Source organism: Mchenga conophoros, linkage group LG17 (assembly GCF_057382185.1).
Source record: "Mchenga conophoros isolate Kocher_MC1m ecotype Shallow Benthic linkage group LG17, M_conophoros_male_GT1.1, whole genome shotgun sequence".
In the NCBI taxonomy this organism is placed as follows: Eukaryota; Metazoa; Chordata; class Actinopteri; order Cichliformes; family Cichlidae; genus Mchenga; species Mchenga conophoros.
Genome location: NC_140542.1, coordinates 25253043 through 25266628, shown reverse-complemented (window position 1 = coordinate 25266628; position 13586 = coordinate 25253043). Strand labels below are relative to the sequence as shown.

The following is a 13586-nucleotide window of genomic DNA, read 5'->3' as shown; positions in this document are numbered from 1 at the left end:
AGTTTTTTTGCATTTCTTGGGAAACTGACCTGGCACAGTTCAGGCATTCGCTCCACTTTTTTAATGTGCACTAATATCTTTAATATCATACGCATAATGCGGAACATTAGATTGTATATAAAAGGACTGGTATTACGCTGCGAATGTAATTATTCATTGTGAAATAATAATACAATAATGTGCCATCAAATCTCTTGTAGTAATTTTAGATATATCGTACTCCCCTTCAAATGGTTCACAATGGTTTGGTCCACACCTGTACTTTTCAGAGGTGAATGTAAAATAAAGGATGTGTGAGAGACCTTGTTCTTTAGAATAAAACTTATGTATGATTTCTCGTGAGTTCCCCTTAGGTGCTTCTTGGTCTCCCCCCCTCATTAAAAAATCCTGGAAACTCCTTTTGCTTTAAGGCACTTTCACATTTTAGAACCTAAGGCTACATCTATCATTTTTGTACAGTCTATGATTAACCCATGGATATTTGCATATTGCATAATATATATAATATTACTTTTTTGCACACACAAAGTTGAACCTTGTATTAAATCTTGTGTCAAAAAAATATACGTAGAAGTGTATTTTTGTCAGAATTCATGTCTAATTAACCGTCTAATTCATTGGAATAACTAATAAGCCCTTTACCTTTTTTTCTCTTCCTTCAGGCCACAGTTGCGGCCTTCGCAGCCAGTGAAGGTCACTCTCACCCGCGGGTGGTGGAGCTACCGAAGACGGACGAAGGGCTGGGCTTCAATGTGATGGGCGGCAAAGAGCAAAACTCACCTATCTATATCTCCCGCATCATTCCTGGAGGCGTAGCTGAGAGGCATGGCGGCTTAAAGCGAGGGGACCAGCTCCTGTCTGTGAATGGAGTGGTGGGTCTCGCCAGACTAACGTTCTGATCCAGCATGTGGGAAAAGAAGATCAATGGATTGAAAGTAGAGTGTAGATAAGCTTGTCAACCCCTGTTTAAGCTTGTTTCCAAAAATATATTTTTAGCAGCTTCCTGCCATGTATATGATTTCTAGTTTGATATGTGAGTCAACAATCACAGGAGTTATTGAGGTCGCAAGGTTGCATGTTGTGAATAAGTAGCAGAAATTTCTTCAGCTGCTGGAGAGATATGAGCATCATACACTGTAAGCTAAGCCTTCTCATTTCACTTGATTGTGAGGTAATAATAGTGGAGAAAATATTCTTTTTTTTCTTTGAAGGGTTACTATTTTTAAAAATATATATATATTAAAATCAGCCCCCTTTAATATTCTACTCTTTCCGCGGCTCTGAAACCCCTGCAGAGTGTAGAGGGAGAGCACCACGAGAAAGCGGTGGAGCTACTGAAGGCAGCCAAGGACAGTGTGAAGCTGGTGGTTCGCTACACCCCCAAAGTGCTGGAGGAGATGGAGGCCCGCTTCGAGAAGCTGCGTACGGCCCGGCGGCGTCAGCAGCAGCAGCTCCTCATGCAGCAGCAGCAACAGCAGAATCTGGCCTCTCAGCAGAACCACATGTCGTAGGTGAGGCGCTTCATTGCTTTAAGGGTGAGGGGTGGGGGGAGGTGGATGCCAACAAAGGAAAAGGAAACACTACCTCTGAGAACTTTACTTTAAAAAGTTGTGTTTATGCATGTTGATGAAGATTACGGAAGGAAATTGTCCCGCTGGAAAGAACTGAAATGTAACAGAATGAGGAGTGTTGCAGCCTAGGTTGAGGTCGAAACGCCACTAATAGCTCGTCAGGATCGCCAAGCTCATCATTCGGGCACAATGCCATCAACTTTGCTTTGAATATAAATCCACAATACAGTAGTTGGTCCACCAACTGGACTTCATTTAGAGTTAAAGTGAAAAGCTACCAAATACAATTTCAACACATAGAATAAACTGCAGATCTTTTACCTGGTTAATTTGTAATGAAATAACAAAGTAACAGGCCTCACCTGGCCATGACTCTGCATTTAAGATGCAACTGACACACCATGAAAAGGATTTTAAATCAAACAGAGGCAAAGTTATAAAAACTAAAACTAAAAAATAATAAATGTACCATTCTCTATAAACTTCTGGACCCTCTGTTGACCTGTTTCAACATATTTTTTTTTAAACTGTGGCAGAGTTTAGGATCAAAAGTATGTGCTGTTTTTTTGGACTTGCAGGCACTAAAAGAAATCAAAGGTGGGTAGGGAATGCAGATGTGCACAGAGAGTACACCTTTTATCATTTCCTGTATGAGCATAAGCAGAGCCTCAGGCTTGGGCCTCCCAGCTGTTCTTGTTTCAAGGTGACCGAGCTTTTATTGTCGCAAAATCTTTCTAGATGAATTATTCATCTTTCCAGACATCATACTTTTACTCGAAATAGTTTTTACCACGATTTGCTTCATTCCTTGGTTGTTGGCTTCATTTATATATTTATTTAATGTCAAGTATATAATAAAAACTTTCTGCTGAATGTTCTGGTGCAAGAAAGTTAAAACATTTTGCAGATAAACAATAAAAGAATTGAGATGGAGAACTGAATTTTATTCACCGTACTCTGTTTTGCCCATGTAAGCACATCTTTCAGCTTGTGTGCAGGTATAGCAGACATATACATCCCAGCACAGAGTCGAAAAGCTCAGTAGTATATTTTGCAAACTGAGCAGCCAGTATCCTCTGTGCAAACATTACTGATTCTTCTTCTGTGCTGCCAGTGATTCTGTTGTAAGGGTTGTAAATTATTCAAGCTTAAACCGATTACATCTGTGGTTCATGCTCTGCAGGTACGCAGGTGCAGCCTGGAGTGTTGTTACTTGTAAGCTAAAGCTGGATGGAGGCTCTACCCCTGACTCGCTTTAGATCATTTTTTCTTACGGTGCCAAATTAGAAGAAGGCTGTGCACTGCCAAGCAAACTAAAGCTCACTCTTGCCTGCTGTAGTGAAAAACACTCAATTTAAAATCAAAAAGAAAGTGCAGACACTATTCAGACCATGAAACCAAGTCATATCATGCGGTCCCTATTTTTGCCCAAACGTCTCAAATTATTTGCCTGACGTGTTAGAGGCATGTGTCCAAGATCTCTTTGGCTTTGATGCTAAATCCCCCAAGCATATCTCTTGTCCTGGACTTGGCACACCACAGCCTGGAATGGTTCTTAGGAGCTTGTAACAGCGTGTTGTGGTGGAGCCACAGAAAGCGAACTGAGCAGGGATCATGTTATATCAATTCCGGCATGCTGACCGCAGTGATCTGCTTTGGGATCCAAGAAGCTACTGACCAAGTGACAAGAGTGCATTATAAGCCATTCTGTCACATTTTCTGAGTTTCTCTGCTCTGTTAACCAGCATAAACTGTATGTAAAGGTCAGAGCCAGATGTAAGTTAAAGAGATGCATTCATAAGTGATACTGGTGCACCTCCTCATCACACACACACACACATATATATATATATATATATATTAGGGGTGCAACGATACACAAAATTCACGGTTCGGTTCGGTTCGATACTTTGGTGTCACGGTTCGATATTTTTTCGATACAAAAAAATGTTCATGCCTTTTTAATTTGTCATTTATTAAAATTATAAATATATATTTTAACTCAAAAGTACAGTTTTTAAATTTAACCCTAACCCTTGATTCTTTTTACTGAATCGAGTTTTAATGAGTCACTCACCAAAGTGAATTGTGTTTTTTTGAGTCATTTGATTCACTGAGTCAGTTGACCAGAGAGTGCAAAAAATTTACATTTTCACTTAAACTTAATTTGTTTCTCTTTTCATGTAAATCCTGCTGCTAAATAATTTCCCCCAGGGATCAATAAAGTATTCTGATTCTGATTCTGATTCTGATAAGATGAATGATTCTCAAAGAAAACAACTATTTTATAGAACAAAAAAGAGCAAAAACATTTCTAAAATTAAGCAATTTCCTATCAAAATTGCTTAATAAACATTTATTTTGTTTATTTTTATTTTATTAGTATTTTCCTTAAATGTGTCAAATATATATTTTCTCATCTAAATGTCCACTGAGCTGTGAGCCAGGGGGCGGTAATGCGCCTTAACATTGGTTGCCAACCAAGAAGAAGAAGAAGCTGTGAGCTAGGAGGGAGGGGTTAGTGAGTCCTGAGTGATTCGCTTACGATTCAACACAGGAGGGAGGGGGTGAGTAGATCAAATGTACTGTTAGCATGTTAGCAGAGCGATGCTACTGTGAACCTGATGTGAGCTTCTACTCAGGGTTTTTTCTTCCAGTTCAGAGCAGAAATTTTTTTCTTAAGATACCAGATGTTGTGTTTTTCTCCACAATTTTAATTATAAGCTAGAAATATTGCTGCTAACAGCAACAGGGATGAGTCAGTGAGTCAGTTGAGGTTGTGAATCATGATTCAGGAGTCAGTAAAGTGATTCTCGAGTATTGAATCGCGATTGATGCGCGAATCATGAACGAATCGTTCATGATTCACGCATCACTAGTCACAGCAGATGGCTGCCCCTTGCTGAGCCTGGTTCTGGTGGAGGTTGCTTCCTGTTAAAAGGGAGTTTTTTCTTCCTTCTGTCACTAAGTGCTTGCTCATTGCTAATTGCTGGGGTTTTCTCTCTATTATTGTAGGGTCTTTACCTTACAATATACTGAGGGGACTGTAGTTGTGATTTGTTGCTAAATAAATTGAACTGAAGTTAACTGAAGTGAATTGAATCTATCCTGTAACTTCAGTTAATTTTAACACAAAAAAAACTCATCTCCAATCTTCTCCTCACCAAAAAATATCCTCCCTCTGTGTTTTTAATTTCAGAGTGTAGATCAAAATTAAGCCCTCTGATATCATCTTTGTCACAATCCGTCTGCAATTATGAGAACATTTTGATTAAAACCCATCCTTTTGAGTTTAACATAAAAATCTGAGAGGTGTGTCTTTTGAAGAAAAAAAAATCCCTGCTTTGTCCCTTGTCATTTTAGTCAAATGTTTGGATTGCCAAACTAGTGAGATCCCTCTATTCTGGCATGAAAAGAGCCTCGGGATACCTCCAGAACATCTTAAGGAGGTGGATGGGTAAAGGGAGGTCTGGGCATGTCTGCAAACTGGATAAGGAGCAAAAACTGGATTGACAAATGCATTGGGATGGATGGATGGATGGATGGACCCTAAAAGTATATGGTGTCATACTGGGTTGTTTTTTTTTTTTTAAGATTAAATGTTTGTCTTGTTGCTAATTTATCCTTTTACCACACCATGTGACATTTTTCAGAAAACAGAAAAAAATTAAACTCAGCATGACTTCATTTAGTGCAGCTGTGTTTCACGGCATTGCTCTCAGCCTGTTTTTCTTGTCTTTGTGATCTCCAGGCTGTTCCAAAAGAAGAAGAAGTGAAGAAGTGTGTGGATCTTTAAGGCCATCTGTTTGTGTTGAGGATCCCAAAGGCGTCTCTCCATCATGGAGCAAAACCGACCGAAAGTAGAAGACTCTTTCACTCTCTCCCTTCCAGTGTACCACCGATTACTGAGCAAAAACGAAGAGAGCGTTTGTCCTGAATTTGGTGCTTCGAAAAACAAGTATGAGGGAGGCTAACACTGAAAGTTTTGACTTTATAGTCCCTTTTCTAGGTTCTACACCCCAGTCGTGACTTGAATACTCCCTTTCTTGTGTTTGTAGTTTGGTTTATTTTATCCACTTGGTTTGCTTTCATCCATTTCGCAGTGGATCCTTCGCCATTTTTCCATAGATATCATTTGTACAGTGGTGTTTCTATTGATTCCTCTACTGGTGCTTGTGTCTCTGTATGAAAGACCATTGATTTCCTTTTTCTGTGTCCTGTTTTTGATGAACTCTTTTTTACCTTCTATATTGTAGCAAGAAAAGATTTTGTATCTCGTAGGTTTAGCAATAACACACTTTTGTTTTGTTTTTTTTGTTTTTACATTTTAAAATGAAATTCATCACCGTACATATACAGAGTTTAGGTGCAAATGTAAATCACCGTAAAGCAAATTGCATCTTATTCACTGTAAGGCAGCTCCTGAGTCCAAATCGGTCTTCGGTGCCATTTAAAGAGATTTACAGATGGCGCATAGAGTTAATGTGCAATAACTGCGATTCATAAAAAGAACTTATAAGCTACTCCCAACTGAAATTAATCTAGAAAATATATGTTACAAGGAGGTTCACTTTAATCCTCAGAAATCTTAAATGTTCCCGACAGATTACCAGAATGTCATCACTTTTGATTTTAACAGAATTAAATGAATATTATGTTTATTTTTCCAGATCTGTCTATTTTATAGTTTACGAGATCAGAGATTTAACACAAAGTTTTAATGTTCATTTAAAATATTATGTATTCTTTCTATGATGTGCAGATTGTTTAAAATCTATTCATTTCATTATGGCTAAATACTAGCACATAGTTCACGTGGATGTGTTACCTGCATTTTGTGTTATGAGTGGAGTGTTTTGGTTTGGTTTTTTTCCCCCAGTGGATCTGTGAGAGAAATCATTTTCTTTGTCACCCAAGTAGCTGAACTCCAGAGTCAAAGTGGTAATCTGCCAAATCTGTGTTTACGTTGTCTCCATCTTTGGTGAGCTTCTTGTTGTGGTTTTCTGCTCCGTCGTTCCCAGAGATGACTTATTTATAAGTCTTTTTAACTCTTTTTTTTTTTTTTTTTTTTTTTGTTTACTGTTGATTTTCTTTACATTTTCAGTAGCTGGCTTTTACTCTTTTATTTATCCCAGGCATTAAACATCACTTTCTCAATGCGAGACTCTGTAAACACCTGTATGCTGAAAGCAGCTGGCGTAAAAGCTGATGATGTTACAGAGATTTTATTTAAAACTGCAGTGAGTGATGATTTCATCGGCTTTAACCCCTAAGCCCAAATGAACAGCAGCCTACATTAATGTGTCCCACACTGCCACATTTGACTATTTCCCAAAAAAACTGTTTCCTCTAAGGTCTACTTAATGTCAAAATATTGTGATTAGGTGACCTTAATGTCCAGGTTTTATATGATTTACAACCATTTCTGACTCTCACAGTACATCTTAATAAGACAGATCCCTTTTTGTACCTTTAATTTATCGGTACTCTTTCTTAATTGACTTGCATTTTTGAAGCGAATGGTCCTGTATTTAACGTAAAGATAAAAAAAAAAATAGATAACAAACTCTTGATATGCAATTGTTATACATACTATATTTGTATAAATAAATCTATGTGCTTGTGTACAGTGATGAACTTGTGCAGTTTTCCTTTGTATCGCATGCATGCATTTTATGGTATTCTAGCACATTGGCCCAATTCCAGTCTGGGTCCTAAAAACTTCACAATTATGGCTGTTGAAGGGTCTCTTTACTTCTGTCAGGGGTGGCCAACTCCAGGCCTCAAGGGCCGATGTCCTGCAGGTTTTAGATGTGTCCTTGATCCGACACAGCTGATTTAAATGGCTCTATTACCTCCTCAACATGTTTTGAAGTTCTCCAGAGGCCTGGTAATGAACTAATCATTTGATTCAGGTGTGCTGACCCAGGGCGATATCTAAAACCTGCAGGACAGCGGTCCTTGAGGCCTGGAGTTGGACACGCTTGACTTAAGGGGAAGAGTAGAATTTTAGCTGCAGCTTTGGGGCGACTGATTTCTTTAACAGACACGTGTACTTTTGATTTATACCACTACCAATTGATCTATTAAGATCATAAATATCACTTACATAACAATATACCTATTCAGTTTAATGTAGCAGACCCTCCACAGTGAAAGTGTGTCAGGGTTGGGTTGGGACTGGACCTCATTATTCAAGTGTCTGTGAGCACCAGAGAGAGGGGTTTTTTGTTTTTGTTTTTTTTATAAAGTATTTTATAGATGTGTATCAGATATATATTTAGATTCTTTGATTAGGTTTTATGGAAGCCGTTTTTAACCTCTTCAATCATGCATTTAGGCCCTATGTGGAAATAATTTTAGCTTTGCTGCTACCCTTGTGCTATATTTGCAGTTTAAGGTGAAGCTGGTAAACTGACCCAAATGCAAACCATCACAGGGGCAGACAGGCAGGATCTAAAGTGAAAAGCAATTTCAGTGCTGCATAAGAGGTATCTTCAGTAAAGTTCAGTAAAGGATTCCATAAAACTATGAAAGAGAGACAAAAAGAAGGAGCAGGATCATGAACTCACAAACACACAGAGACAAATTGCTTTAGACACACACACACAGAGGACAACCTGGGCTCAGGTGTAAACAGTTAGAGCAGGCAGATGATTAAATGTGGGAATCAAGACAAAGACGGGAAGTAAAACACACAAGATACACAAAACAAGAAATACTGTCAAAATAATACAGATCCTCCTCCCTGTGCCAAAGAGCTCAAACTCTTAACAACACCAGACACCATGACGCACCTGCTTGTGTGTTGAAAGGGGGAATTATGATGTGATGCAAAAACGTGCTTCGTTCTTTAACGTAATCATACACCAACAGCCTTGTTTTTCCCCTTTCTCTGTAGATTAGGAAGAGTAATGCAAGAATGAATTTGCAAACTGATGCAAATTGTCACTGGGTAGCTCAAATACCTCCAATAGAGGTGAAAATGCACTCATGTAACTTCACAGTATTTTAGTTTGTCAAAATTGAATTGCAAAAGCATAATAGCTGAGATATTCCCATAGATGCCAGCAACAATTATTAATCAAAAGTCCAGCTTATATCACCATTGGCTGGAAGTTTATGATTCAACTTCACTTATGTATGTAGACAGAGATTTTAAAAGAGAACAGGGATAGGAGAAAAATAAAACTGTAGGATTTTCTGGTACGTCCTGAAAAAATGTTGCTGTATTGCTTGATTTCACTTATCAGTTGTACTCCTCATTATAGCTGTTAGGAGCGAGTACTTGTGAGTTGTGAAATGGCTCATAAACACTTCAGCAAGGTGAAATTTCACTTTCATTCTGTCTGAACACACCACCTGAAAGAGCTGTTTCTGCTTTACACCTTGTTGGTTTGTCAGACCAGCAAAGGCACCGCCAACCTCTTCGATTCCAAGCTAGCAACTGCTTTGCAGTCTGCAGTGGATCTATATTGTAGAGGTTTACACATTTGTTAAAGAGGTAAAAGAAAATCACCTGTTCAGTCTTGGGTGGAAGCACAAATCCCTTTGGGATTGTGTAGGTCTGGTTAAAAATGTGCCAAATTAAAAAAATTACCATTACAATAGTATGAGGGAGCAAAGATGCTGTTAGAAAGATGTGATTCAGTTTAAAACAATGCTTTTTAAATAAAAGTTATTTTTCAATGCTTGAAAAATCACTGCCCAAATATGTGCCCACAGCTGTTTTAACATGTCAAAGCTTCCTTTTATAAGGACTTTGGTGTTATAAATGAAAATCCAATGCGCAAGAGCTGAATAATTAACCCAGACTCCAGTTCCCCTACTGGCAACTTGAGAGTCAATCCCCATAGACTGCCATGTTATAGTGCCAAGTTTACAGCATAATAAAGCATGTTTGCAGTTACACAAAACAGTTTTGGCCTATACTGTCCAGCTATTTTCATAAGAAAGGAGGTGAATTGTTTTATAAAGCGTCCACTAGGATAGTTGAGTCCAAATTTGATATTTGAGTCATTAAACTCTCATCACTGTGTGTGTGTGTTCCTGTCTAGCTATCTTTGTGAGGACTGAAATCTGCATTCTACAGTCACTTGTGAGGACACACTCACCGGTCCTTACAAGTTTGAAGGCCTTTTTGAGGCTCAAAATGTGGTTTTAGTGTCAGGGTTACAATTAGGTTATGGTTAGGGTCAGGGTTAGGCATTTATTTTTAATGGTCAGGGTTAGGGTAAGGGGCTAGGGAAACCATTATGTCAATGAAGGTCCTCACTAAGATAGCTGAACGGGGTTTTGTGTGTGTGTGTGTGTGTGTGTGTGTGTGTGTGTGTGTGTGTGTGTGTGTGGCGGGAATGTCTTCTTCTAATCTTATGGCTTGTTGTGCAATGCTACCATCTCAGACATTTGTGCTTCAGTTTTAGTGAGTACAGTTCTAGTGTGTTAGTAGGAATGTAGGTTGAGACAACAACAAAAAAACAACGCCACAGTCAGTCAATGTTTCCAGAACCAACAGGTGACGTCACAGTGGCCATTTCCACCTTTTATACTGTCTCTGGTAAAAACACTGCCCGGTTTGCTGGATTGAGGGTGCCCAGGAGCAACTGCATTTAAGGTTACAGACACCAAAACAGCCTGTTTGAAGCAGAATAAAAAAACAGGAATAGAAAATTTGGAGACACATTAGATAGACATAGGCCTTTGAATACTGCAGTCTTTTCAGTAACTGGTTGCTGAGTGTAACCTTTGATTTGGAGACAAAAGTTACATCAGGTGCCTACTCGATTACAGCAGCACGGGTCTGATTGCCTTTCAGTGATCGAAGTGCAGCTGCTAAAAGGTGATTACACCTTGTGTACTGAGTTGTGCCTCTGAAGTCTCATCCAGGTCTTTAGCCTTGGAATAGTAAGTCATCAGCCTTTTGCTGGATCAATACAAAGAGCAGACTCTGAAACTAATAAAGAGACCCTTGTAAGTAGAAGGTGCTAAACTCAAACGGTGACAGCAAAAGTACAAAGCAATGTGTTGTTCATTGTGTTTCATGCAATAAACACTCTGTTAGTGCCACTCTCCATCACCCATCCAGTGTTGCAGTACATGACTGAAGCCTGAAGTGATTAAACTGATGAAGGTGACATATTCCTCACCCACGTCTGCAGATGGTAAAGAGAGCTTGAATGCAACACCTTCTCAAAAGGCTCACATCTGTGGCTGTGAGACACAACAAAGATGATACAACGATCGAAAAATTCCCAGCGGTTTCTTTAGTTTTACCTTTAACTCGTGATCTCTTTTGTAAACTTCTATCAAGGCTAGACTAGGTTTACTGCACAGCTGTCGGGCATTTAGATGTATCTCTTTTAGATTTAATATAGACAGATTTTTTGTTTTACATCACCGAAGGCTCTGTGGTATTTTAACAAATAAAACCTTTCACCAAGCTTGCACACAGAGGCACATTTTGCAGTATAAACGAATTGTTTCCAAATGAAAGTGTGTCCCTATTTAAATGGAGATGAATCACCTTGATATTCTTAAACTTCCTCCAAACAAAATAATTCCTCCCAGAGAGAAAAAGAGAAAACTAAATAAAAGAAAGCAGAACTGAAGAAACTTTATTAAAGAGGAAAGAAATCAAACAATAGATATTATAAACAGTACGGAAGTGTTACGAAAGATAGGAATACCTTACCTCTCTCCTAAACACTTTTGCTACAAAGATATTTGTTATTTCATTGTTTCTTTATTTCTTTATTTATCTGTTATCTGTTATTCCACCAGAAGCTTGAGGCAAAAGCCAGATTCTGACCCTGCCGGCTGAATGTTGCAGCAGAAATCTAGAGTTATCAGACCAGGGAACATTTTCAGTCAGTATGAAGTGCAGCCTCAGCTTCCTGTTCTGGGCAGACAGGAGTGTCACCCGGTGTGGTTTTCTCCTGCTGTGCCCATCTGCCTCAAAGTGCAACATGTCTTGCATTCAGAAATGCTCTTCTGCATACCATGGTGTAATAAGTGGCTATTTGGGTCACTGTTGATTTCCTATCAGTTGCAAGCAGTCCAGCCATTCTCCAGTGAGGTAGGAACCCAGAAACATAGGGATGCATCTACAGGAAAATCCTACTAACTCAACAGTTTCTGAAACATTCAGCAGAGGCCGTGCGGCCAACCATGTCATGTTCAAAGTCACTTAAATCATGTTTCGACTCTATTCTGATGCTCAAACTTCAGCAGGTCATCTTGACCATGCTTATATGCCTGTACATTTACATTACAGAGCAATTAAACAGGTGTACCTAATAAAGTGGCCAGTTAGCTTAACATCCAGGTGTGTTTTCTCCATATTCCATCCTACTCACTTCTATCTTTATCTGTTTAACAGGATGGATGGATTAGTAGTAGCAGTAGTATGATCGAAACGTCAGGTTTAAACGTTTCTTATATTGCAGCGTTGCTCACAGTTCAGAAGTGTGCTCAAATTCATCTCCTCTCCCTTTTCTGCCTTTGCAGTTCCTCACTTAGAGAGCAGCATCACAGATTTTGCCAGAGGGCAGATTGAATTCTCCAAAGACCTCCACAGTTAAAGTTTCAATATGAGATCAGAATTTCCCTCAAAGATGAGAGAATATATGAATTACCCAACAGAAACACTATGAAGAGGATCATTTAGAGACTACATAAATACAACCTGCGGCATATAAAATCTGCTCTTAAATAATGATCAATAAACTCATGAATATGGCCTCTCACATGTTGGAGAAATACAAGAAACACCTCTCTCTTGTGGTCTTGCACAGTACTACAAGAATGACTGTGCTGGCCTCTGAGTGATGTTATTACACTTATAATAAAAACAGGTCCCTGTATAACTTACACGTTTTAAATAAAGCTCAATCCCAACAACCTTCGTGTAAACTGCTGGCACGTTGTGGTGTGGACGCCGTGTGGGGTTGGTGAGGGTGAGATTCATGAATCACAGGTAGCCACGGAAAATTACATAAGCGACATTTGCAGTGTAGGCTGCAGCTGACAGCAGAGGTTAGTGAAATACAAGCCACTGCTAGAATGTTTCATTGCATTGTAGCTGAGACAGACACACTGTTTAACTGCTGGGATTTGCTTTTGGAGGGTGCTACACTGCAACTATCTCTTCAGTGGCAGGTGAAGAGACTTCTTGGACTGTACATCTGGATAAATACTGGTGGTACTTGGACAGTTATCATATTTCTTGTATTTCTTTTAATGCTACTTTGTTTCTTTAAAGATCATTAACACCATTGCTGCATAAAAAGTGGCTATCATAACGTTTGCTGGTATTCTAAAATGATCTAATAGACATCAGCATGAAACCATGAAACCACCAAATTGAATTACTTACATTCAAAGTATTGTTTTTAGTATGAGGAGTCCGCTATAATATTTAAGGTTAAATATGCAAATTGGATGTTATATATCTAAATATATGCTAATAAAGTCAAGTTAAAAATTCTTGTTTCATTTTGCTGACATGATAGAGGAAATACAGTCACGGAAGGGCCTTTAAATTCTCTTTAATTGCTGAATAAATTACAAAATGAAATTTTTGTGAGGAATGAAATGTTCTGTAAATGCTACTCTGGACAATGCATTAACAAACCCTTTGGCACAGGGAGGACATTTTTGAGCGTGGAGACTGCAAGAGATAATCAAGTGGAGACTTCTCGTTCAGAGTATTAGAAAAAAACAGAGAACAAAACCACACAAAACAAAAAATGAATTTTGATCATAAATATCGATTATTTATTGACAAACACAATTTATTTTCCCAAAATGTTTGCATGATGCAATTACTGAAATGTATGCATATTAACTATTTAATCTAATCACAGCTCTAAATTAGTTTTTATAATCAAAATGCTGTAAAATCTTTAAAAAAAAAGAAGAAAAGAAAACATTGTCAACAATGGCTTGCCCTTTAAAATATGGCTACTGTCAGAAATATATTATTATCTCTCCTAAACATATTTGACTTTCATGAAT

The 13586-nt window shown here is 38.5% G+C and overlaps 1 protein-coding gene across 2 annotated transcripts in view; it reads left to right on the top strand.

Moving 5' to 3' along the window:
• The window catches only part of lin7a (lin-7 homolog A (C. elegans)), a 51566-nt gene extending 44362 nt beyond the window's left edge, over positions 1-7204 (top strand). Inside the window, exons 4-6 of one of the 2 annotated variants that reach the window (XM_085251979.1) lie at positions 663-872; positions 1296-1507; positions 5323-7204. In XM_085251979.1, coding sequence (XP_085108105.1) covers positions 663-872; positions 1296-1507; positions 5323-5347 — 447 coding nt within the window. In that variant the 3' untranslated portion in view covers positions 5348-7204. Of the gene's footprint in view, positions 1-662; positions 873-1295; positions 1512-5322 lie in introns of both variants that reach the window. The other variant, XM_085251980.1, reaches the window with a different exon arrangement.
• The last annotated feature ends 6382 nt before the right edge of the window (positions 7205-13586 follow it).